At 40.4% G+C, this 26,060-nt stretch overlaps 1 protein-coding gene across 2 annotated transcripts in view; it reads left to right on the top strand.

Moving 5' to 3' along the window:
• Positions 1 to 26,060, top strand: part of ada2a (adenosine deaminase 2a) — a 99,303-nt gene that overhangs the window by 39,064 nt on the left and 34,179 nt on the right. For both annotated transcript variants that reach the window (XM_059978194.1, XM_059978193.1), the window contains exons 4-8: positions 5,924 to 6,051; positions 14,681 to 14,771; positions 19,076 to 19,184; positions 19,918 to 20,075; positions 23,766 to 23,968. In XM_059978194.1, coding sequence (XP_059834177.1) covers positions 5,924 to 6,051; positions 14,681 to 14,771; positions 19,076 to 19,184; positions 19,918 to 20,075; positions 23,766 to 23,968 — 689 coding nt within the window. The remainder of the gene's footprint in view (positions 1 to 5,923; positions 6,052 to 14,680; positions 14,772 to 19,075; positions 19,185 to 19,917; positions 20,076 to 23,765; positions 23,969 to 26,060) is intronic.

The following is a 26,060-nucleotide window of genomic DNA, read 5'->3' as shown; positions in this document are numbered from 1 at the left end:
CTACTGTTGATTTAAGTGTTCATATACAAATATGATGTAGAAAGCAGCTGGGTCCTTTGGTCTTGTGTCATCTAAAGGGAAGTTAGTTAGTTACTACCTGTTCCAGTGCTGGCGTGTAGGGCAGCAACAAAGAAACTGGCACTGAAAAATATTCCTCCAGCTCCAGACACAATATAAAGATGTCTTTGTAGCCATCTTCAGTGCTAGCTAAGAAGTTTCCAGGCAGAAAATGAAACATGAAGCATCAGGAAAAGCAGCAAAGTCAAACTTGCTTAGATTCTGATCAATGTCAATATCAAAAATGTGCTCTTTGCCTTTACCAGTTTATCTCAGCTAAAGTTTGTCTAGACTTTGAAAAGAGGTTAAAATGAAAATAATCTTGTCTATTATTGTACTTTGAGGAAATCTGCAGCATAATGATATAAATGTATAATGTTGGAACAGGGTTTCTCTTGTGTTCCCGGATGCAAAGGTCTCTTCACTGAGGATCTAGATTTCAGTTTTCGAGGCAATCTACTTCTGCGTTTTAAAATAAGAGTTGAAGCTAGTGGAGATTAAAAAGAATCATTTCATATCAAAAGAGAGTGCTGAGTGATACATGTGTCTTTCTGTCATGTATTTGAAGGAGTCATTTCCTCAATAATCTGGAGCTGGCATCACCACTGACCTCCAGCTTAATTACCTTCCTCCTAATCTGCTCGTAGGTCACCATCTCTCTTGGCTAGGATTCTCCAACCTCTTCAATCCACTTGGTCCTTCTTTTCTTCCACAGAACTGAAAAATCATCTACCATCGTATCCTCTTAATCCATTTGTTCTACAGAACACCCCTTTGACTCCACTTCTTCCTGTTCTGATATAGTCCCTCTGATTTCAGCAATGATGTTCCGAGTAAGATAAATCTCCCAATAATTCCAGCACTCTCCCTGTCCAGTATCTACTTCCTCCTCAAATAAATCTGTTCACGAAAGCATGGGTACACATTCCATATGAATAATTATAAACTCGCTCCACTTTCCCACCAATTCAAATGTATCAGCTGCCATTGCTACCTCTGCGCTGTTGTTGGAGGATCATTCACCCAGATGAAGTTACGGCTTTATCTCACATGAATCTTGAGTTGCAAGTTATTGTTAATGCTGTCAGTCCACCCCAGTTAACTCCATTGAATTATCCATGACTTCGTTCAGCTTCCTAGCCACTCACTCTATTGGTGAGAAACTTTTCTGTTTGACCCGGAGTTGTGCTTCAAGTTGCACTTCCTAACTGGACCATTCACTGGTATCTCTTCAGTAATGTCCCTTTAAAGTTAAGTTTTTTTGTCATCTGACTGTACATATTTGGTTGGAATCAAACAAAACAATGTTCCTCCAGAACCACAGTGCACCCACAAAACATAAATCACACACAACACATAAAACGAAAACAATACACACATTGTACTGGAGGAGCTCAGCACGTCAGGATGGGAATAAACAGTTAACGTTTTGGGCCAAGGCGCGACATCAGGACATAAAACAGAAATCACAAATAAGTTAATAATATAGTTGAAGATGTGTGTAGTGTACAGCTCAGGGAAACACAGAATAGTAAACAGCCTGCTATCCTAGAGATGAGACCTCGGTGATGAGACAAGAAATATTTATGTATGATTCGGATCTAGATTTCAATACAGTACAAATCTGTTTGTATTGTCGTGATGCGAAAGTTGCTGGAGAATTTGCTAGTGGAAAGAATTGGGATGATATTTGGAAACGACTTTTTGAAGCATCATTTGGCAAGTAAATTACATCTAATGCCTTAAGTTAATGCCTTATGTCTAAAATATCATGATTTTATAGCTAAAAATACTGTAATAGTTAGACAGTTTAATGTGGTTTGAGCTGAATCTGGCAGTGCAGTCATGAGTCAACAGCACGAACAGCAGTGGACTGAGCATGAAGCCATGGTGGGGGGAGAGGGAGGTGTGCACCAGTGCTCAGCGCAGTGGAGCTTAAGAAGTTGCCTCCAACTCCGACTGACTGCGTCTTTCTGTCACGATGTCTAAGATCCAGATACAGAGGGGGATGTTGAGTCTCAGTGAGGACAGTTTACCCTTCAGCCTCAGTTACGAACTTTATCATAACTCTGTCATTACTAAACTTTTATCCCAATTCCAATCATTTGGAGAATGTAATCATTCAGTTCAAGCATCTGTCAATCACTCTTCACAAGTTCAGCTTCTGAATGTGCATTACTTTCAAGCCTAATAAGTATCAGCCGTGATCACTGCTAATTTGCTGCTCCTCATTGCCGTGAATCTTAATTCTGTTTTAACCCACTTGTCTGACCTGGCAATGATTCCACATCTTCAGGTATGACCTCGTGTTCTGTGGATCAATCTATTGCCTAATCCCACCATTTCTGCCAACAACGTTCATTCATCTCAGACTCGCTCCAAGATTCTGTCTTACTTTGAATCCATATTTTTTCAAATCAGTAACTTTGATTACTTCCCTTTTCACAGCTGCACGTTCATTTGTTCCTTTAGTTATTTCTTTTACTTAATGTATCATTTCATAAAAATAGCATTAGTAATTTTAAACAAGAGAAAATCTGCAGCTGCAGGAAATCCAAGCAACACACACAAAATGCTGGAGGAACTCAGCAGGCCCAGCGGCATCTATAGAAAAAAAAAATTTGACGTTTTGGGCCAAAACCCTTCGGCAGGACGGGTTTTTCATACCAATCTGGTGTGGGGGGGGGGGGGTGTCTATTGTACAGAATTGAAGTAAGCTTAGTCATTTCTATCATGGACACTAGCCTCTGTAGTATCTAAGACATCTTCAAGGAGTGGTGCCTCAAAAAGGCAGTGTCCATCATTAAGAACCCCCCACCAACTAGGACATGCCTTCTTCTCACTGATACTATCAGGTAGGAGATACAGAAGCCTGAAGGCACACACTCAGTGATTCAGGAACAGCTTCTTCCCCTCTGCCATCCGACTTCTGAACAGACATTGAACCTGTGAGCACTACCTCACTACTTCTCTATTTCTATTTTTGCACTACTTATTTAACTTAATATATATATTTATTTTTACTGTAATTCATACTTTTATTTCTCTCTGTTCTTGTGTGTTGCATTGTACTGCTGCTGCAAAGTTAAATTTCACCAGGGTATGCTGGTGATATTAAACCTGTTTCCAATTCTGGTTCTTTCTTGGACCTGATTCTTGTCACGGTGGTTCAAATTAGAATGTTTAGTGAGGGAGAGAAAAGATAATTGTTATAAATACATTTTGCTTTAAAGGCTACAGGCAGAGGCCCACTTTGCTGGCGTGTGGAGAGTAACTACAGCGCACTGAAACATGCTGCGTATATAGCTTTTGTACTGGATCATTGATCTGCCACACAATGACAGGAACTCACAAGAAATCATACAAATTAGTTTCAGTTCTAATAGCTTCTCTTGGGTATTTCATCTTCGGGTGTAGGGGCTAATTAAGATGTTGTAATTCAGACATGCTGAATGTATCAAGTGACTTATCCAGATTTCATGAATGATAGAAGTGTCAGATTTATTGCCTGATTTTTTTTTGTTCCAGTTATTGCATGTCAAGGAAATAAAAATTGTTCCGTCTATGGCTTCATTTAAAAACTGAAATATTAATTTCTTGTGTAGAATTATGTAACTTTGGGAAAATCTTCACTGACAGCGTGTATGATGCCCATGGATGGGTAACTGAACCAAACTTCTTAGTAGAAATTAGTTTAATGTACTTCTAATATTTGTTTACTGTTATTTTAATTTAGTATTCTTTGCTTCAGTTAGGTTTTGCTTGGTGTTTTTTCCCATTGGTCGCTTTGGAAGAACAGACTATTAATCCCTTTGTTTTTACTCATTAAAAGGCTGAAATGTAAAGGATGGGAATTCTCTGGGGGTGTTCTAAGTATGTAGCATGTTTTAGCTGAAGAGTTTTTGAGGAGCCACAGACTTCTGAGGTTTTTATTGTCCATATCCATTACAACCCCCTGCCTCCCCCTCCCCACTTGAATGCAGGGAGGTTCAAGATAACTTATCTTCACCATCTGCTGTTCAGAATGCAGGCAGCCACAGAGTTGCACCATATGTACGGGATGGCCTGGGGACAGTATGTGGAATTGACAGCTCATCCTGTGGAAGTGAAGGTTACTGCTGCTACCAGCTGGTAGCTTTCATGCTGCTGGATTCTTCCAGACTACTCAGAGATCTGCCTCGCTGGGCTGATAACACTGCGCTTCTCGCACAGTCCCTTCAGGTTGAGGACGATTAGCAACATGGAACTAGAGCTGAACCAAATAAAGGATTCTTGAACTGAGCTGGACGTGGAGCAGGCAATGCTGGATGAAGAGGGTAGGTGTTAAAGCATTGGTGTGCTCCATCCGTTGCTTACACTGGACTTCGCTATCCTCCAAACAAAGAATTTTGAGCTTGTCAGGACCATCCTGGAATGCTTTTTCATTACAAGTGGAGAAATATTACTTTGAAAGCATCCTTGAATCTTTTCCCTTGTCCACCCTGACTTTCCTTTGCCATGACAGACCTTAGAGTGATGTCAGGCATGTGAGTCATGTAGACGACCATTAGTGCCAATTGATTGTAATTCGAGGCTTGATGTGGGACTGTTGGCCTAGGGTTGGTTCGGTTGTCACTGTCAGCCAGTGGATAAGAGGATTTTGCAGATACACCATCTACACAGTAGGGGCAAATTACAGTAGCCATTTAACCAACCAATCCGCACATCGTCCGAATGTTGGAGGAAACCCACACAGTCACAGGGAGAACGTGCAAACTTTGTGCAGACAGCATCCAGCTTGGCCACTTTGCTGTCCAATGATTTAATGTGTGTACAAAAAAATAAGATCAAATGTGCAAGAAGTACAATTCACCAAGTTATTCAAGAACAGGGTTCTTGGGTATCTAGAAAATGCTGTGTATGGAATTTGCAATTACAAAACTCTGGACATTTTTGCAAGTAGTGGGATTTCATATTAACCCTACTTCTGCAGTTTTCCAGTTGTCTTGGTTGAGGAAAGATGTTGGATTCTTGTTATGAATCACAAATGGTTAACTTTTTGCACGGAAATAATAGAGTTTATTTTGACAGACAATAAACAGACTTTACTTAGGGCTCAGCTGATGAACATTTCAATAAATAGTCTTTAATTCACAATATAACATTGTTCAATGATTAGATACCCCATGTAAATAACATGGTGAGTGTGGAAGTCATATTTAGGACTGGAGTTCTTGCTTTACAGTCCTGCAGTTCGTCACTGAGGCATGTGGCAAGTTGTGTATCAGGAAGTGTTATGGGTAGTGTCATGGTGTGGAGAGGTGTGAATCTGATAAATTAGGAGAGATTTTTATCATTCATTCTGATTTTATTGTGCAATGTGAGGGGATTAGCTGTTTGCAGTGGAAGTTTTGCCTTCACTGACCCTGACCACATGAACCCATTGAACGTTTTGGGGTTCTGCTGCCTTTGGTGTGGACATATTGCCACCTCACTCCAGTACGGATTTGGAGGACTTCCAGGCAGAAGGCTGTTTGCAGCTCGCTCATCAGGGGCCGAGTCAGAAAAGTGATCATTTTGCTCTCACCTGTCTTTCTCCAATAGCTTACTTAAACTTCCAAAGTGCTGTGGAATGACTTTGAAACTGATTGCTTGCCTTCCCTAGGAAATGATTATGACTTAGATCCATTCTGATAACCTTCAAACAGTACACATCCATTAGATGAATTATCTAAAGCAATGAGTTGTAAATTGGTAATAGCGGGGCTGCACAACCATGAAAATAAGGTGGGAATATGAATGTTACGTCCTGCCTTTGTTCAAACAGGCAAGGACATTTTATTGTAAACTTAACAAAATATTAACTATCACTTTCTGTATATTTTAGGTGTATGAACTCAATGGCACCTTACATGACAAGGAGTGGTCCATTAGGGCTTACCAGGAGGTTACCAGACAATTCCAACACGATTATCCTGACTTCATGGGAGCCAAAGTCATATTTTCAACACCTAGGTAGGATATGGTGAATCAGTATTTCTACTTGATGTTTCAAAATAGCATTGCTTTAAATGTCAACTCTGATGTGTACCATTGGTTCACCACTGAACCCTGCCCCAAATCATTGTGAAGGAGGCATTGGAATAGGCGGCTCTGGAAATAATTCGAACTAGGGTCAGCAGAACAGTATTGCCTAGTGTTGCTGACTGTGCTTATTTAACTCAGCCCAAGCCAATCAGTTGTTTTAAACAAATCTTATTATCTACTGTGCACTTGCTGAGGTCCCACAGTGACCTGCATTAGATGACCAAGTCGTGTATAGATAGAGCAATTGATATCAGTAATTCCAGACAGTTAGAAGGGAAGTATGTTTATACAATTCATCCCAACAATGTAGTTGCATTATTTATCCTTTGCTAGAGTATCAATATATTCATAATATTCACAGCTTGTAACTTGAGCTCACAAGGTGACATTGCCACAAATGGAACCTGTAACATTTTCCCAGGACTCTATGGAATGTTACATGATCATGGAAGTACTGTTTATTGCAAGAGACTTGATAAGTTTTAGACAGGATGGTCGGTATAACATATGGTATGCCGTGTGCTTCAAAATAGGGTTTGTAGTATTTGATAAGACAGTTGTATCTTCAACTGTTTCTATACATGAGGTGCTGTATGGGATATCTCACCAAACTTTCACAGCTTAAAAAGGGGAAGTCCAATCTGGTTTACGTTTTTCTAGATTCATGCATCCAGTTCAAATCTAGGAAATTTGTTGTAGATCACAGTCATGCAATATTAAACTTGCAGGTTGTACTACTATAATACTGTTCTTTGTTAAGGTAATTTGATTTCACTTATTGCAGCTGAACTAATAGTGTAAATCTCATGTTATCCTAATATCTTAGAATACATTGAATGGTTTGGTATAAAGATAATTTCTGTTTAACAGTGTGATTACCAACAGACTGACAAATTGACACAGCTAGAGTTGCGATTGAATGTGTTAAATGCATTGTTGTAATGCAACAACTAAGATTTAACAATCCCAATTTTTTTTTAAATGGTAAGGAAGTTGAGAGTTTATCTGTAAACAACACATTCAGTAGTGTGCAAAGTCTTACGTAGCCCAGATTTTTTAATATAAATTTTGTTTTAGATGTTTATTTTTTGTCAGTAGTAAAGAGCAAATTTTAGATTTCTAAACATTAATTCTCCAAAAAATAGTTATGGAGAAATGTTTGTATTTTGTTAAAGAAAGTAACAGATTAAGTAATAGACCACTTTTGAAATGAAACAAAATTGAAGACTTTGTAGGTATATATCCCAGTGCATGATTAAACAAAGTTAGTAAACAGGTGCTAATGATCAATGACAGAATGAGTTGAATGAGCTAAACTGCAACAAGACACAAGGTGGTCATCCTCCAAAACAGAAATTTCACAACAGACAGGAGTTTCAAGATGTGCTGTCCAAGCTCTTCTGAAGAAGCACAAAGTAACGGGTAAGGTTGAGGGCCAGAAATGCGGTGGTCAGCCACAGAAACTGGGTAAAGCAGTCAAGAGATACATCAAACTGGTTTCCCTCCTAAATCGAAAGAAGTCCAGCCCTTCTACTAACTCTGAACTCACAAAAACCACTGGAACCCAAGTACGCCCCGGTACAGCCGAGAGAATCTTGTCAGAAGTGGTGTTCATAGAAGAGTTGCTGCCAAAAAGTCATTCCTTTGAAGTGGAAGCAAAGCCAAGAGACTCGCCTATGCACAAGAACACTAGGACTGGGGTGCTGAACAATGGCAGCAAGTACTCTGGACTGACGAGTCAAAATTTGAAATTTTTGGCTCAAACAAGAAGCGGTTTGTCCGTTGAAGAACTGGAGATTGCTGCATGGATGAGTGTCTGCAGCCAATGGTGAAGCACAGTGGAGGTTCCCCACAGGCTTGGAGCTGCATTTCTACAAATGGTGATCTGTTCAGAATTAATGGAATTTTCAATGCTGAGACGTACAAGTAGATTCTCCTTCATCAGGCAATGCCATCAGGGAAGTGTCTGATCAGTCCCAACTTCATTCTGCAGCAGGACAATGACCCCAAACACATGGCCAAGGTCATAATGAAATACCTTCAATGAAAAGAAGAACAAGGAGTTCTGCAATAGGTGCTATGGCCTCCACAGAGCCCTGATCTCAACTTCATCGAGGCTGTCTGGGATTACCTGGAGAGACAGAAGCAATTGAGACAACCAAAGTCTGCAGAACAGGGTTCCCAACCTTTTATATGGACCCCTACCATTAACCGAGAGGTCCATGGACCCCAGGTTGGGAACCCCTGCTATAGAAGAACTGTAGCAAGTTCTCCAAGATGCTTGGAACAACTTACCAGTTGATTTTATTATAAAATTGCACAACAGTGTGCCTAAGAGAATTGATGAAGTTCTAAGGTAAAGTGTGGTCCCACCAAATATTGATTTGATGAAGTTTTTTACTGCTCGTTATAGTAATTTATTTGAAATTTATGAACTTTTCAGTTCATTATTTTTAGAAGTATCTTTGCTTTACAGAATGTTTTATATGTTTGCACAGTACTGTTCCTTGTCACTGTTTGGACACCGTATCCCATGGATTAACTGGGCTACTGGTTAATCGGAGCAGCCACTTATTCGGGACAACTCTTAAAGAACAAAAATCAATCAAGAAAGTAGCCAGAATTCCTTTTGTTTATTTGGGACAGTATGCTGCTTAATTGGGGCAGGAGACTGTTACCAAACAGTTTCTAGCTAGTGGCATTAGGTTAGACACTGCACCGTGCTTAAAGCAAACAGCTTTTAAATAGCATCAGTTGCATGTGTTTGTGTTCAAAAGGCAGTGGTTCTGTCGTTGATAGTTGGTAAGAAGTAGGCAGTAAGGTAATTCAGAACCGTTTTCCTCTTTGTGGTCTCAAGCACTGAGGCTTGGAGATGCCAGAAACAGTTGGGAGTGAAAGTTAAACAATTTCACTACCTCAGCATTTAGGAACTTTAAAGAATTAGAAGGTATGGACAATCATCTTGAATGTTACAATGAAAATGAAGTTTTGGAAGATGCAGTTGTCGAAAGTATTGCATGAAGGCAGTTCATTATCTGCACTAGGCGTCTGCTCTGATTTTGTTCATTTGCAGTCAACACAACAGTGTATACGAAATGAATTCATACGTTGTTGCCAATTAGGAACTAATACACAGTTTTATAGTACGGTAGTAGTATTGATAGTGTTCTAATTTGTTCTGTATTTCATTTAAATAAATAATTTCTTACCCAGTTAAATGGCAGTTTGTCTTTCTTATACCTTTTTAATTGTTTCCAAGAAACTTCGACTAATTGGGGCAACTGCTTAGTGAGTCAAAAATTTACTGGTCCCAGTGTGTCCCAATTAACTGGAACCCACTGTATTTAGACTTAAAGATCTAAACAATACTTTCTCTGAATATAACCCATTGGTTTATGTTGGTTTATTTTGCAATTACTTTCTGAATATTAATTGTTTTTCTTTCTAAAATTCTGTCTGATCTGTTGAAGGTTTTCATCATATCCTTTTTTAATTTCACATTTCTAGCATCTACAGTGATTTGAATTTGCGCATTTGTTGGAACATGATGAAAGGCCATTAATCTGAACATTAACTAAGATGCATAGTTAATGCTTGACTGTTGCTGTTGTCCTGTTGAGTGTTTCTGGCATATGGTTTTTTATTTTTTGGATTTCCAGCGTCAGCAATATTTTGCTCTTAATTTATGATGCTGTGTTTGCATTAGACACCAACAGCATGACTGAAATTCTGCCTTGACATGCTATGTTCCGATCATTTATGCAGCAAAATTCTCTGTGTCTTCTCATGGGATCAAGTGAAACATAGTTATAATTCTCTGAGGCTATTTTTTGTTTTTGTCATCCCTCTTTGCTCTCATATTTCCCAAATGTACATCATACCATGAAGTGTCAATGGAGTCTTTTGGCCTATCATGTTTATACTGGTCCTTTGAGAGAGCAGTTCATACTAACTATCTTTTTCTGCTTTGAGCCTTCAATTATTGTTCACTTCAAATACATTTCCGAGTTTTCATGTGACATACCCAGTGGTTCAATTTTAAAACATTCCCTTAAATCAAGTATTGATGTTTCAAAAGTTTCAGCAGAACACTATGTAAAGAGGTTTCCTTAAACTTCTTTTGTCATTCTTTGAATGACTTTTGTGTTGATGATGCTACATCACTAGCATTTCAAACAGAGAGGGAGAGGGAGGTTGATATATATATAAAAGGGTGCAGTTTAATGTCTTGGAGATAAGAAGCAATGCCTCAAGGGATCAAAAATTTGGAATTGAGATGGAGGAATTTTTGACCCACATGCCTGTGAATCTTTGGAGTTTTCTCTCCAAAAAGGCTGTTGAATATATTTCAAGGCTGAAATGGATTTTTCTTTGGAATCTAAGGTAATTGAAAAATTATCTCTCTTCTGGATATGCTATTCAAACCTCTGGCTTTAGGAAACATGCTCTTTTTTGCTGTTTCAGAACTGGTCATTTCTGCATGTCACACATCTCTGGCTTTGGCAGTGTGTTCCTCTCATCACAAGTATTGCCGACCTGCTGGGGATGAGCCACTGCTGTGCTATTAGGAACACTTATCACTGACAAAGAACATAGTCCACTTTGAACTGCCACATTCATTCTATTGGTCTCACCTTATCAAAAATATTCCCTCTGTTTTACCTATCCTCACCTTTCCTGTTAAGCTAACTTTTTTCTTATCTCTTTCTCAGTTCTGATGATAGGTTTCAGAAGTAAAGCATGAACTCTATGTTTTTCTTTACATTAAAGCTGCTTGACCTGCTGTCGCCAGCATTTTATTATGATATGATGAATATGAGAATTGGGCAGAAAAGTGAAGTTGCAAATGATCAACTATGGTATTGGAATAGGCTGAAGAATCTACTTGGCCTACTCCTGCTTTCACTTGTACTTTTTAATAGGGATCCTCAGGTGTTATGATTCAATCAAGCGGTAGAAAGGGCAGCCAGTTTTTCCTTCGCTTCTTGAGTTGATGGAGAACTTATTCTTGCAGTCAGCCACCACACCCATTATATTGTGTTGCCATATTAAAACCGCCCTCAGCATTTAAAAGAACATAATAAATGAATGAAGACAAGAAGCATACAGTGTTAATGGCAAGGCTCTTGGCAGTGTGGAGGATCAGAGGGATCTTGGGGTCCGAGTCCATGGGACACTCAAAGCTGCTACACAGGTTGACTCTGTGGTTAAGAAGGCATACTGTGCATTGGCCATCATTAATTGTGGGATTGAGTTTAAGAGCCGAGAGATAATGTTGCAGCTATATTGGGTGACAAGTGAGGTGGAAAATCTAGTCAGGTGGAAGAAGGCAGCATACATGAGGTTTAGGAAGCCAGGATCAGATGGGTCTATTGAGGAATATAGGGTAGCAAGAAAGAACCTTAAGAAGGGGCTGAGAAGAGCAAGAAGGGGGCATGAGAAGGCCTTGGTGAGTAGGGTAAAGGAAAACCCTAAGGCATTCTTCAATTATGTGAAGAACAAAAGGATGACAAGTATCAAGGTAGGACCAATTGGAGAGAAAAGTGGGAAGATGTGCCTGGAGGCTGTGGAAGTGAGCAAGGTCCTCAATGAATACTTCTCTTTGGTTTTCATCAATGAGAGGGAACTTGATGACGGTGAGGACAATATGGGTGAGGTTCATGTTCTGGAGAATGTTGATATTAAGGGAGAGGAGGTGTTGGAGTTGTTAAAATACATTAGGATGGATTAAATACCTGGGGCCTGACGGAATATTCCCCAGGCTGCTCCACGAGGCGAGGGCAGAAGTTGCTGAGCCTCTGGCTAGGATCTTTATGCCCTCGTTGTCCACGGGAATGGTGCCGGAGGATTGGAGGGAGGCGAATGTTGTCCCCTTGTTCAAAAAAGGTAGTAGGGATAGTCCAGGTAATTATAGACCAGTGAGCCTTACGTCTGTGGTGGGAAAGCTGTTGGAAAAAAATCTTAGAGATAGGATCTATGGGCATTTAGAGAATCATGGTCTGATCAGGGGCAGTCAGTATGGCTTTGTGAAGGGCAGATCGTGTCTAACAAGCCTGATAGAGTTCTTTGAGGAGGTGACCAGGCATATAGATGACGGTAGTGCAGTGGATGTGATCTACATGGATTTTAGTAAGGCATTTGACAAGGTTCCACATGGTAGGCTTATTCAGAAAGTCAGAAGGCATGGGATCCAGGGAAGTTTGGCCAGGTGGATTCAGAATTGGCTTGCCTACAGAAGGCAGAGGGTCATGGTGGAGGTTGGAGGGTTGTGACTAGTGGTGTCCCACAAGGATCTGTTCTGGGACCTCTATTTTCATGATTTTTATTAACAACCTGGATGTGGGGGTAGAAGGGTGGGTTGGTAAGTTTGCAGACAACACAAAGGTTGATGGTGTTGTAGATAGTGTAGAGGATTGTTGAAGATTGCAGAGAGACATTGATAGGATGCAGAAGTGGGCTGAGAAGTGGCAGATGGAGTTCAACCTGGAGAAGTATGAGGTGGGACACTTTGGAAAGACAAACTCCAAGGCAGAGTACAAAGTAAATGGCAGGATACTTGGTAGTGTGGAGGAGCAGAGGGGATCTGGGGGTACATGTCTACAGATCCCTGAAAGTTGCCTCACAGGTAGATAGGGTAGTTAAGAAAGCTTATGGGGTGTTGGCTTTCGTAAGTCGAGGGATAGAGTTTAAGAGATACGATGTAATGATGCAACTCTGTAAAACTCTAGTTAGGCCACACTTGGAGTACTGTGTCCAGTTCTGGTCGCCTCACTATAGGAAGGATGTGGAAGCATTGGAAAGGGTACAGAGGAGATTTACCAGGATGTTACCTGGTTTAGAGTGTATGGATTATGATCAGAGATTAAGAGAGCTAAGGTTTTACTCTTTGGCAAGAAGCAGGATGAGAGGAGACATGATAGAGGTGTACAAGATATTAAGAGGAGTAGACAGAGTGGATAGCCAGTGCCTCTTCCCCAGAGCACCACTGCTCAGTACAAGAGGACATGGCTTTAAGGTAAGGGGAGGGAAGTTCAAGGGGGATATTAGAGGAAGGTTTTTCACTCAGAGAGTGGTTGGTGCGTGGAATGTACTGCCTGAGTCAGTGGTGGAGGCAGATACACTAGTGAAGTTTAAGAGACTACTAGACAGGTATATGGAGGAATTTAAGGTGGAGGGGGTTATATGGGAGGCAGGGTTTGAGGGTCGGCACAACATTGTGGGCCGAAGGGCCTGTAATGTGCTGTATTATTCTATGTTCTATATAGGACCCTGGTCAGAGTCGACTTGGAGTACTGTGCTCCATTCTGGTCGCCTGAGTACAAGGAGGATGTGGAAACCATGGAAAGGGTGCAGAGGAGACTTAGAATGATGTTGCCTGGATTGGGGAGCATGGCCTTATGAGAATAGGTTGAGTGAACTCGGCCTTTTCTCTTTAGAGTGATGGAGGATGAGAGGTGACCTGATAGAGGTGTAAAAGATAATGAGAAGCATTGATCATGTGGATAGTCAGAGGCTTTTTTCCCAGGGCTGAAATGGCTAGCAAGAGAGGGTATAGTTTTAAGTGCTTGGAAGTAGGTATAGAGGAGATATCAAGGCTAAGTTTTTTACGCAGAGAGTGGTGAGTACGTGGAATGGGCTGCCGGCAATGATGATGGAGGCAGCAACGATAGGGTCTTTTAAGAGAGTCCTGGATGGATACATGGAGCTTAGAAAAATAGAGAGCTATGGGTAAGCCTAGGTAGTTCTAAGGTAAGGACGTGTTTGCCACAGCTATGAGGTCTAAAGGGCCTGTATTGTGTTTCTATGTTTCTAAGAAGCTCAAGGAACAATAACTTAGTGCTGAATTTGTACATTGGCATTACCTACTTTTGTAGTGTTTGGGAGATGCTTCAGTTGATTCATTTTCAAGCTCTTTTCATACAACAAATACAGCATTCTGTGTCTCACAATGTTAGCAATGTTCACCTCTAGTTGGATTTTTTTTCTTTCAATATTCACTTTTGCAATTTTTAATTCTAACGTTTTTTTTCATCTCACTGGCAGATCTTTTCACTATGGGCAAGTGGATCAGAGGGCCTTTGTGCTGTTAGATACCGTGGTTCTGTCATTTTGTGAGGATCTCGATCTTTATTGGACTTTCACAGACCATGTTAGTGCTAACAGACCATGTTAGTGCTGCTCTAGTGATACTACAAGGTGGTGTAACAATTTCTAGGCTCGAGTGCTCACTGTTACCATGTACAAACCAGCACTTTGAGCATCAGCAACTTCCAGTGTAGATAGCATTTGGCATGGGGTGATAAAATGCAGTAGTGATTACAGACTGCTGAAAGACTGAGTGGAAAGCGTAAGAAATGAAATGGAAATCTTGAAAGTAGATGATTCAACTGGAGTGAATTGGGGAAGGCAGAGAGTTATGTACAGTACTGAAGGATAATGACTCCGGATTCCTGTGCTGGCCCTAATTCTGATACATTCTGTCACATTTTTATCATGACAAGCTATTTATGTCCTCTTTGTATCTGTCAGTAACTTTTCATGTGCCATTTCTTTTTAGAAAACATAACAATTCTTTCATGAAAACAACAATAAATGAGGCCATGATACTTCAGCAGAAGTTCCCCGAGATCATAGCAGGGTTCGACATGGTGCGTACATTTTTCTACATTCACTATTTTGATCTAAGTCCTTTCATATTCAAAGAACTATAGTTTCTCCATTCATTTATAGGAATTCGATACAACAAAAATTTTAGGTTAATGTAAGGTGCTGCAAGGTTTTACTGTTAATATAATGGATATTTTGTAATGTTCGCTGCTGAAGTAATGGTTTCTCTGTAGCAGCAATGTTTGGGTTATGGCTGGAGATAACAGGACTGTGGATGCATGTTGGCCAATGTGGATTTTGTTGCCCTGTCTTGTGATTCTGGAAGGAGTTGATTTTGTGGGATTTTGCCAGAGGGAGAGAGAGAGATGAAGAGAGAAGATGCGAATAGAGAGAGCTGGTAGACCGCCGGATGGGGTGGACTCGGAGTGAGGGTCCGAAGGGCAGCGATAATCGGAGGAGGTCGATGGGGACCGATCGGCCTATGAGTGAGCTGCAACTTTGTGCACAGACTGTTTAATAAGATTTGGGCCCTTTTTCTTTTATATTTCGTTACTCTACTAACCATATAGTCAAAGTAGGAGTTATAAAGCTTAATCGTTTAATTGCATATTGTGTCCTGTTTGTTATTTCGGGGTATGGATTTGTAACAGGGAACACATCGCACAGCATTCGTCCAAACGAGGTTTCTTAAGTTTGGCTGGGCAGGGGGTTATCACCCCCTATATTAAGCCGCTAGGCGAAGCAAGTGTTACACAAAAAAAAATGTCACGCCAAAGTAACTTAGGAAGCAAAGTTAATGGGCAAAGTTTAGAGACTAGTTACCTATTGAATTCTGCTTAGTTCTGTACATCCTTATTATCCCATGCAGATTAGCAGTAAATACATTGAGATAGTGGTGATTTGGCTAGAGGAATAGCCAGTGATGAAGACTTAAAGTGTTGGTTAAAGGAACAAATCTGTCCAAAAAGAGTGGAAGATGTTGTGGGGTTAAGTAGCTTGGAATAACTATTTAAAGTGGTTTTTAATTTTGTATTGTTTTTTAAATTGTCTAATTTTTTTCTTTTGAAGGTTGATACCTGTGTATGTGCTTTATTAGGATTAGCTCATGAAACCCCGCTGGTTTCCTTGGCTGCGTAAGTCTAGGGAAGACATACTCTGGTCCTGCCAAACCCGTGAGATTGAGACGGCTCTGCCACCCCAAACCCCAGTTAGTGTGGATGCTGTGTAATTTGCAACCCTGTTACAACTTAGTGCCAAGAAACACCAGACAGTACACGGCATACCATTAATGGAATTATATTTATGAATCTTAACTAAAGGGTTAGTAAAGAAAGAAAAAAACAAAAAGGCCCACTATAATTAAACAGTCAAATGTGCACTAGTTGGAGCTCAATTCACTGATCCTCTGTCGATCTCGCTGCCCAGCTCCATTGAATCACTATCTCCCTACCAGATCATATCCTACGACCGGATCTCTCTAGCATCCTCTCACGCTGAACAAAAGACCCAGCTCACCTTCCGAAGCATCCGTGATGCAAATATTGCTTCTACAAAAAAACGGTTACGTTAGCAGTGAAACCTTTCCCAGGATGTTACCCTCACATTGATTTGTTAACTCTCATTACCTTAGATAAAAATTGATAGGTAGTTGACATCATAAAGAATGTTACAATATTTATAAAAAAAGAAATTGGACTTATTTTAAAAATTATCCATCATACTCATGTGTATCTTTAAAATTCTCCAGTCCTCCGGTTCCTACAAACTGTTATTTGACTTTACTGCGACTTTCTTCGTCCCAACATCTCCTCGGTAACCTCTGTGGAGATCCCTCTAGGAACTTGTCTTAAAAATCTGCAAGCTTCAGAAACTGGAAATCTGAAGTAAACCCATAAAATTCTGAACTGCTTCTGCCTCCTGCTCATTTGTTCATTATTTTCTGCTTTTTATTTTAAAACCCACCTGTAAAGTTCAAAGTAAATTTATTATCAAAGTACTTACATGTTATCTTATACTACCTGGAGATTTATTTTCTTGCAGGCCTTTACAGGAAAAATTACATTACAATTTAGGAAAAACTATACATAAACAGACAAAGACAGGCAAACAATCACAGTGCAGAAGAAGGCAAATTGTGCCTGCTTTTTTAAAAAAAATACTGAGATCATCAGTTGTAGAGTCCTTGAATGTGAGCTTGTATGTCCTTGAATCAGTTCAGGGCAGTGGGTGATTGAAGTTACCCACAGCAGTTCAGGATCCTGATCATTTTAGGGTAGTTACTGGTGTGGAACCTAAGGCTTCTGTATGTCCTGCCAATCCTTGTATCCTTTTTATATAAAATTTGAGCAGCAACATCATCACAGGAGGTGAGATGTCATCTATGATCACTATTGCTTTCATCACGAACCCAGTGTTCAGCATCTCCACTTTCAGGATGAAAGAGGAGAAAATTGGAGTGGGTTTTTTTTTTAGGAAGCAGGTCTGTAAAAGGGATCCGTGCCACATAACTGCTCAGCCACATTAACTTATCTTTCAGGAGATAGTGATACTTTGTATTGCTGTAGGAGAGGAAGAGGTAATATCGAGTCAAACTAAAATAGCATTATATCCAGTATTGCAGTATAATTGTGATTATGAATGTTTTGATATCTGCAGTGAAAGATGCTTGACCTATCTTGAACCTAGAGAAGGTATAAAGACATACAAATTAAAAGAAAATGGGGGGAAATCTGTTCACTCGATATCATCTAAAGTCTGGTAACAATTAAGACAATGGTCAATAAATTGAAAATGGCATGTAGGTTTTATTTGTTTTTATAAATTGTGACTTAATAACTTGCAATCCTAATTGATTAAGGAATCTTTTAGCTCCCTTCATTAATTATCGTAAAGCTACCCCACACCCCCTGCTCCCGGCCAATACCTTAGTTATGTCGATGATACTTGTCATTTCTTCCAGATGTCGAGGTATGCAAATTAATGTTGCAAATCAAAGTTAATGATGCATAATAAAACCCCTTGCATTCTCCTGCATCATATTCCTCTACACATACATTACAATGAATCTTTAACTTTATGAATTTTTAATCAGCCATATCATAAAATAAGGCCAGATATTAACAAATCTTATTAATTTCTGATTTGAGTACTTTGGATTGCCAATTTACTTCCATGAAAGTTGGCAGCACATGTTTATTAGCAATTTTGTTAATTTGTGCAACATACTGTTTGTGTTTTTTGTATAAAATGAAATTTTTTTAAAAGATAAAATAAATACAAAGTGCAGAAAACATTTAGCAGATCACACATTATCTGCAGAAGGAAAAACAGAATTAATGTTTCAGATCCAAGACCTTTCATTCGTTATGGAGATGATTAGGGTGCTGCAGCTGTGTAGTGGTTTTAAGTTTTCTGGAGACGGGGCCCAGTGATCTGGAGTTATCCCTAGCCCAACAGACCTTGCAGAGGCTTCTTCTGTGGGGGACATCTGGGGTTATTGTCTAAATTGGCAGATCTGTTCCACGAGCTAACCAAGCAAATGCAGGACACGGTTATACTCACTTGATCCTAGCTAATAGACGATGCTTCAAACTCCACAGTCTCACTCCTTGGGTACATCTTGACCCAGTGGCATGACAAGTCTTCCAGGAGTGTGAGTGTGTTGATATACTGGGGGCAGGGAGTCGCTTTGGGAGTTCTTGACATTGACTCCAAAAACCCTACTATGTCTGATGGCATCAGGTTAAGCTTGGGCTTCCCTGTATTAAAGAATACTAGGAGCAGGTACCATAGGAAGCAACGGCAGAGACTCTACTCTGGTTGTGACTATAATCAAGAGTGATCTGGTAGCAACATGCCCGTCAAGGCTGGCTGAATCCTGAAGTATGTGGCTGTCATAGTAAATACGGCTGATGGTGCAATGGCATCAGTGCTGGACTCCAGAGCGAAAGTTCCTGAGTTCGAATCCAAGTCAGGCCACCCCCGAGCAAGCTTTCCATCCGTGCCAGGTTGAATGTCGAGCTAGCCGCTCGGCTTCATTTAAAAAAAAAGGTCGAGTCAAGAACGTTTATATTGTTAATCCGAAAGCAGATCAATCCTGACACCACACGCCAGCCAAGAATGGCTGACTGGGGTGACACACTTTAAAAAAAGTGAACGAACCAGCTTTAGGAATATAGACCCTGTCCTTAGCTGTTTATGAGTGGCAGATGCACCTGTCCATCATAGTATTGGCCAAAGTCACCATTGCACAGTCTGACTGGAAATAAAACCTATCTGTACACTGAAGACCCCCTCCATATTGTTATGTGGGGGAAAAAAATAACATTTCATTAACCCGTTGCAGGTTGGCCAAGAAGATGCTGGGCACCCACTGTGGTATTTCAAGAACGAGCTTTTAATTCCAAAGGAAACAGGAGTTAAGCTGCCTTTTTTCTTTCATGCTGGTGAAACTGGTAAGATACACAGGAAGAATGCTTTCATAATGAGGTACTAAAAGAAAAATGCCTTCATGTTCACAATGGGCCCAACTCTGAACAAACAGTAAAATAATATTTTACCCCATTTTGTGCTGAACACCCCTTTAAAATTGAATTTTAGTTTGTTCTCTTTTGGCCTGTTATTCCCTTGTAAGCTTTCAATGTTGAAGGTTCTAGAAAAATGCCACCAATGCAAAGTTTCAGAGCTGGAAGGATCAATGAACCAAAGTCAGCATCCCCTCTTGGGCCTATGTCCTCAGTACTGAGGCCCTAGTTGCCCTCAGTCAGCAATGTAGGGCAGGCCACATGGCTTGCAAGGCCCAATCCCATATCATCTCAGACTACCCACCCATCAACCCCACCAACAACTACCTGTCCAATGACGATAGGTTCTATGTTCTCATATTTGGCATCTCTGTAAAAAGACTATTTTGTGATTGGCTGATAAATGGAGCGGAATATGCCAATCATTGTTTTACTTTGTGATAATAAGGATGCCTCTTCTGTGAGCGCTCTGACTGGAATCTAACATAAAGAATTTCATCCACTTAAGATAGATTTGAATAATGATTGATCTCAACAGTAAAGCCCATGACTTTGTAGAGAAGAATGATGAGTTGTTGTCCTATGATCTCTGTGTAATCCATGTGAAGAAGCATTTCACTTTTTGTGTGATAAAGTCTTGGATTTTTGTTGGTTGTCCCCACAGACTGGGAGGGTACAAGTGTAGATGAAAACATCCTGGATGCCTTACTACTGAACACAAGTCGAATAGGCCATGGCTACGGCATAAACAAACATCCAATGGCAAAGTGGATTTCCAGAAAATTTAATGTACCCTTAGAAATCTGTCCAATTTCAAACCAGGTATCTAAGCTGCTTGCATCAAACTGATTGAATGTAATAACACCTTTCACTTTAGAGCAGGGGTTCCCAACCTTTTTTATACCATAGACCACTGCCATTAACTGAGGGGTCAGTGGACCCCAGTCTGGGAAACCCTGCCTTAGAGGAAAGCCTCTGATATCTGTGCTGATTCTAAAGCAAAGCTCCAGTGGTAGAAATTTGTCTTTGGTTGTTATTGTTAAAGAGGCAGTGTGGTATTGGCTACCAGTTATGTACCTGTCTGGTATTTATTCTATTGGAGTCAAATATTCAGTGCATGAACCAAAGTTGAATTTCTACTCCATGGTTCCTGCTAACTTTTGAAATGCAAAATTATTAATGTATCATTATCATTGCTATCTTTTGAATAGTTACTGACACATGGTATTGTCCTCTGTGCTTTTTCTTAGATCACTGCTTTTGGCTTTCTTTGCCTTTCTGCTTTAATTCCAGACTCTGTAGAGGTGTGAGGAATTGGTGAAGGATTATTATAGAGATTAAAGGCATCTAATGTCACTTAGGCCGTCCCTCAGGATTGAGGATGATTTGCTTCAACTCCAGTTTTGTGACGTTCTATAGCTGATGGTCTTCTGTGAGATCTGCTGATTCTATCATGGGTGAGACAGGAGTGGTAATTCCTTCCATCACTTTTGCTGGTCTTCCAGGTGCTTTCAATGAAGGGATTTCAAGCTGCCCATGCAACCTGGGTGCACCACTTGTTTCAAGCAGAATTGGACTAGGGATTCCCACAAATTGCTGGGAATTCTCAGAATATTCTTGAAGCATATTCTCTCTGGTAATCTCTTGTAACGATGGTGCTCTGAAAGCATTATCTGATCTTGGAGTTTGTTGTGGGACATTCAAATGATGTGCCCTGCCCAGTGGGGTTGGTCCGGTATAATTCGAGCCTTAGTGCTCTGGGAGAAGACACCATCGTTGGATAGCATTCTAGTAAGTCTGGGCTGGATTGGTCCTTTGGGATGAAGTCAAAGACTGAACCGTAGTTAATAAGTTCTTAGAAATGCTCTTTACAGTTGGATGCTTCCTACTTCTTTGTTTTGATGAGCTCTTCTCCAACATTGATTTCCATTAGGCTGGGCCAGTGAGCTATTAGGCCATAGGTGGTGTTGGTGGCACTGTCGTTTCCATGCACTTCATAGTTATCACTGAGCAGCTGGATCTCCTGTGTGTTCGTTACTGCTCGTCTGTCCCTTAGGTCACAGGTTGTTGAATTTTAGCTGCAGGTGCCTGAGGCCCATTGAGGCATGATGGAGTCTCTGATTCAGAAGCTCTTATGTTTACAGCTGAACTCCTCATTCTCATCGTCATTCCTGGTATTTTCTAGTAGGAAAGCCAAGAGTTTCCTCACGTCTGGGGATAACCAAACCACTATGGACACTGCAGCTTCTTTTCCTGGTGACGTCTGGATTGCACTTCGGATCTTGTTTGTGAAGAATTTTCTTTGTGACATCCTTGAGATGGTCAATGTTGATTTATTTCACCATTGCCCACCCAAGTTTCAATTTATCCTTCCAGGAAAATGTATAAGCATCACATTGTTCTTTGAGGTGGCCATCCTGTCTCACTCTAGATTAAAAGAAAACATGAGGTTGCTATACCAGATAAGGTGAAACAGAACTCCAAGGGCTTCTATAGCTATGTGAAGAGCAAAAGGATAATAAAGATGGCCCTAATTGGTTCAGCATGTTGACAGATGACACTAAGATAGGGAGTATAATGGCAGTGAGGAAGGCTATCAAAACTCGCAAAGTGATTTGGAGCAGCTGGAAAAATGGGCTGAAAATGGGAATTTAATGCAGTTAAGTGTACAGTGTGCAATTTGGGAAGTCCAAACCAGGGTAAAACTTGCATTAAGAGGTGCAGTAAACCAAAGGGATTTGGGAATACAGATCCATAATTCCATGAAAGTGGCATCACAGCTAGATAGGTTAGATAAGAAAGCTTTTGGCATATTGGCCTTCATAAATCGAAGTACTGAGTACAGTAGTTGGGGGTTATGCTGAAGTTGTGTAAGATGTTGGTGAGGCCTAATTTAGAGTATTGTGTGCAGTTCTGGTCACCTAACTACAGGAAAGAGGTCAATAAGCTTGATAGAGTGCAGAGAAAAATTACACTGATGTTGCGGGGACATGAGGACCTGAGTTACAGAGACAGGTTGAATAGGTTAGGTCTTTATTCCATAGAGTGCAGGAGAGTGAGGGGTGATCTTATAGAGGTAGGGTAAATGCATGCAGGCTTTTCCCACTCTTGTTAAACAGTATCAGCAGCAATGACAGATCTGATAATTTAGAGAAATTTCAAGCCTGAAGTGAAAAAGCAAAACTGACAATTTAAACGGCTTTGCAGCAACAATTACAATACGTCACCAGTTTTTCCTGAACAAGTGACATTTGTATGGTAGAATTATCACACAAATAAACACTGTGAAACTTGTAGCTCTTCCAGGACAAGTTTCTGGACTCAGCATGAATGCTTGATTTTGATGTGGTAAATTGTCAATACAAAGTGGCAATACGGTGGCTTGTAACTTCCAAACACATTCAGATGCTGCTAACTGAATAAAGAAGAGAGAATTGGAAGTGCATTCTGAAACTGAAGAAACAAACTGAGTGTTGACAAAGCATTTTAAACCCAGTGTGAATAATAACATACCAGAGGATTAAAGGAAGTAAGACAAGGAGGCTGAAATAATGGCACATTCAATTTACATCCGACTAGTGAGAACAGTTGCACATCAAGTCTTGTAAACTAAGAGAAGAGATGTAGTGTTAAACGTTTAACAGAGTGCAACAACTTCATGACTTTGCCTTTTTCGAAAACTTGTCGTTGACATATTTGTTCAAAAATTTTAACTCGCTTACTCCACCCTATCATTCTCCCAGGGAGATTGTGTGCACTGATCAGGGACAGAAATCTCAGTTCATAACAAAACACATCAGCAAATACTGAGTAAATAGTGATGGGATAAATATTTTGATATTGAATGTACATCAGAATTGGAGAGAGTTAATGTGGTTTAAAAAAAAGTCCTAAAAGTGCTATCCTTTAATTGCATTTTGAGTTGAAAGGTATGTGTAAGTGCAACTAAGTGACTTAAATCAAGTTCTAGTCAGTTATCAAAGGCTGAAGTGATACTGGAGCAGAGCCAGCAGGAAGCCAGTTTTACTTCTCTACTAATGATGAATAGCCAATCTTAGTAGTGGCAGGGCTAGTTCCAGAAAATGCTAGCAGTGGAACAGAAATGTGAAGAAACCTTTATCTGCTTCTTGGTATCCACAGTAAAAACATCACCATACTGATAAATCAAATTATGGAGTACTGGCCATCTGTATATACATTACTGCTATCTGTTATCTCCTCGTTAAGAGTAGAATCAGTATAGAGACATCTGTTTCAGGGAATTATTCAGCATTTGGCTTCAAATCATTCTTTGTAAAATTCCATGTTAGATTTCTTTAAACGTCATTACTTAGCTGATTGTATATGCCTGTATTATGGTATTAGCTGATGGAGGTGGGTGATTTTTCCTCCCAAGCAAAATGCTTGCAGCCAGCTGAATAATCCAAAAGTAATCATAACCACCCACAGCCTGCATGAGTGTTCAGTTTACTGTAATGCTTGTACATTGTTCTCCCGGTTCGTTTGTTGTAGGTGCTAATGCTGATCACTGACCTGCGAAACCATCCTGCTGCAAACCTGATGGCAGAAGGTCATCCTCTGGTCATCAGTGCGGACGATCCAGCTGCCTTCGGAGCCCGTGGCTTATCGTATGACTTCTACGAGGCCTTTATGGGAATAGGAGGTTTGAAAGCTGAGCTGACCACACTGAAGCAGTTGGCTCTGAACTCCATCAAGTGAATACCTTTAATTTCTGTTTATAAGAGAAAGCTTTGTACACATATCAGAGGTAGATTGTGCTATAGATTCCACTATTTCCTTTTCATCTGGGCTTGCATTAGATCTTGACCCCAGTCCGTTGCTGCCAAAGATACTTACAATCAGAGAAGGTATCAGGGTTAAGCAAGGCATCTGTGGACCCGCAGGCTGAGAATCCCTGATGGGGCACTGCTATTATGTGAGGAAACGTAAACAGATATGGGAGCAGCAATAGCCCACAGACAGTTAATCTCTTCTTGAGGTTAAATATTGGCCAGGTGTTGGTGTGGGATGTTCTCCAGCTCATTATAAAATACATGCATCGAGAAAGCTGTAACTACAGTTATCGATGGGGCAGCACCCTCCGAAGTGTCTGGCTAGAGTATGTGGTCCCCTCAACTTTACCAGTGAACCAAAAACACACTTTGACTCCTACAACTCCGCAGCTGGCAAAAAACTGCAGGTTATCAGAACCGGAAAATAAAGTAAGTGTGTTACGTTGCACAGAGGAACTGTGATAGGGTGCAATTCAGTTGTCAAAATAAAAGCATTAGGATTAGGGTTACTAAAACAAAAATGTGTGGCCACATTCTGTGAAGGGTGGTAGGTGGAGAAATGAAAGGGTATCTAAAATGCTTAAATTGTTTATCGAGTCCTGAGGCCTTCAGAGTACTCCAGTGGGGAATAAGGTGTTGTTCTTCAAGCTTGAGTTGGGCATCCTTGGAGTTTGACTACAGAGAGCCCATATTAGGAGTGGGATGTGACAGGCAACTGGAAGCTGAGGATCACACGTGAAGGTGTTCTGCAAAGTGATTGTCTAACCTGAGACTGCTTTCATCAGTGTAGAGGAGAACACATCAGAAGTGCTCAAATGACTGCTTCCCATTGCCTGGCAATTTAGTTGTCCACACAAATCCCATTTTGATCTTTCCGTTGATGTAGCTGGATGTTTAGTTTCAATTTCTTTCTTTTTTCCATCTCAATATCCCAGTGTAAAAAGTAATTAATATCATGGCAACTGTGGTTGGTACCCTATCAGAGAAATTCCCCTTCATTCCCACCCTTCCCCATTCCTGTAACTGCAAGCGTATTTAATTATCTAATTCTGATGAGTTCTCCATGACCTGAAATGTTGATTAATGTTTCTTTCCCCCACAATAAGAGTAATAGATGACAAGCTAAGGAACCTTGGATGTTGGGAGAGCTGCTGAAGAAGGAAATGGAAGTTATTTAAGGTCATTTAATGTATTTATGTGTGGGGCAAGTCATGTTTTTTAATTTGACTGAGTTTTTCAGGTTGGTGACGAAGGTGATTGATGAAGGTAGAGCTGTAGATGTTGTCCACATGGATTTTTTTTATTGAGGCATTTGACAAGGTCCCTCTAGGGAGACTCATCCAATGTATGGGTTCCACAGTGAACTGGCAGTTTGCATTAAGAATTGGCTTACCCATAGGAGATAGTGTAGTAGTCAATGGTGTTTATTCTGGCTGGAAGTCTGTAACTAGTGACATTCCACAGAGATCCCTATTGGTACCTCTGCTGTCTGAGATATGTATAAATAACCTGGATGAAAATGTAGAGGGCTGGATTATTAAGTCTGCAGGTGATGCGAAGATTAGTGGTGTTGTGGATAGCTTAGAAGAAGATAACGATCAGTCGCAGATATGGGCAGAGAAATGGCAGATGGAGTTAAACCCTGCCATAAATGAAGTGTTGCACTTTGGGAGATCAAATGTAAAGAGACACTGCATTGCTAGTGGCAAGACCCTTAACAATGCTGACGTGCAGAGGGATTTTGGATTCTAAGACTATAGCTTCCTTACAGTGCCTATTAGTTATTACGGAGCTATTAGTTGGCTTGTTTTGTCTGGAGTAGCGGCAAATGAGAGAGAAAATCTGATAGAGGTTTATGAGATTATGAGAGATACGTGGTGGACAGCCAGTATCATTTTTATCCTGCTTAGAATGGTGATAGGCAAATATGATTGAGGTGTTCAAGAGGCTCTTGATAGGCACATGAAAATGCATGAAATAGAAGGATTGTTTAGGTAGAAGGGATTAGTTTAGG

This window comes from Hypanus sabinus, chromosome 8 (assembly GCF_030144855.1).
Source record: "Hypanus sabinus isolate sHypSab1 chromosome 8, sHypSab1.hap1, whole genome shotgun sequence".
Classification (NCBI taxonomy): domain Eukaryota; kingdom Metazoa; phylum Chordata; class Chondrichthyes; order Myliobatiformes; family Dasyatidae; genus Hypanus; species Hypanus sabinus.
Note: the sequence above shows the minus strand (reverse complement) of the source record. Positions and strands in the feature narration are given on the sequence as shown.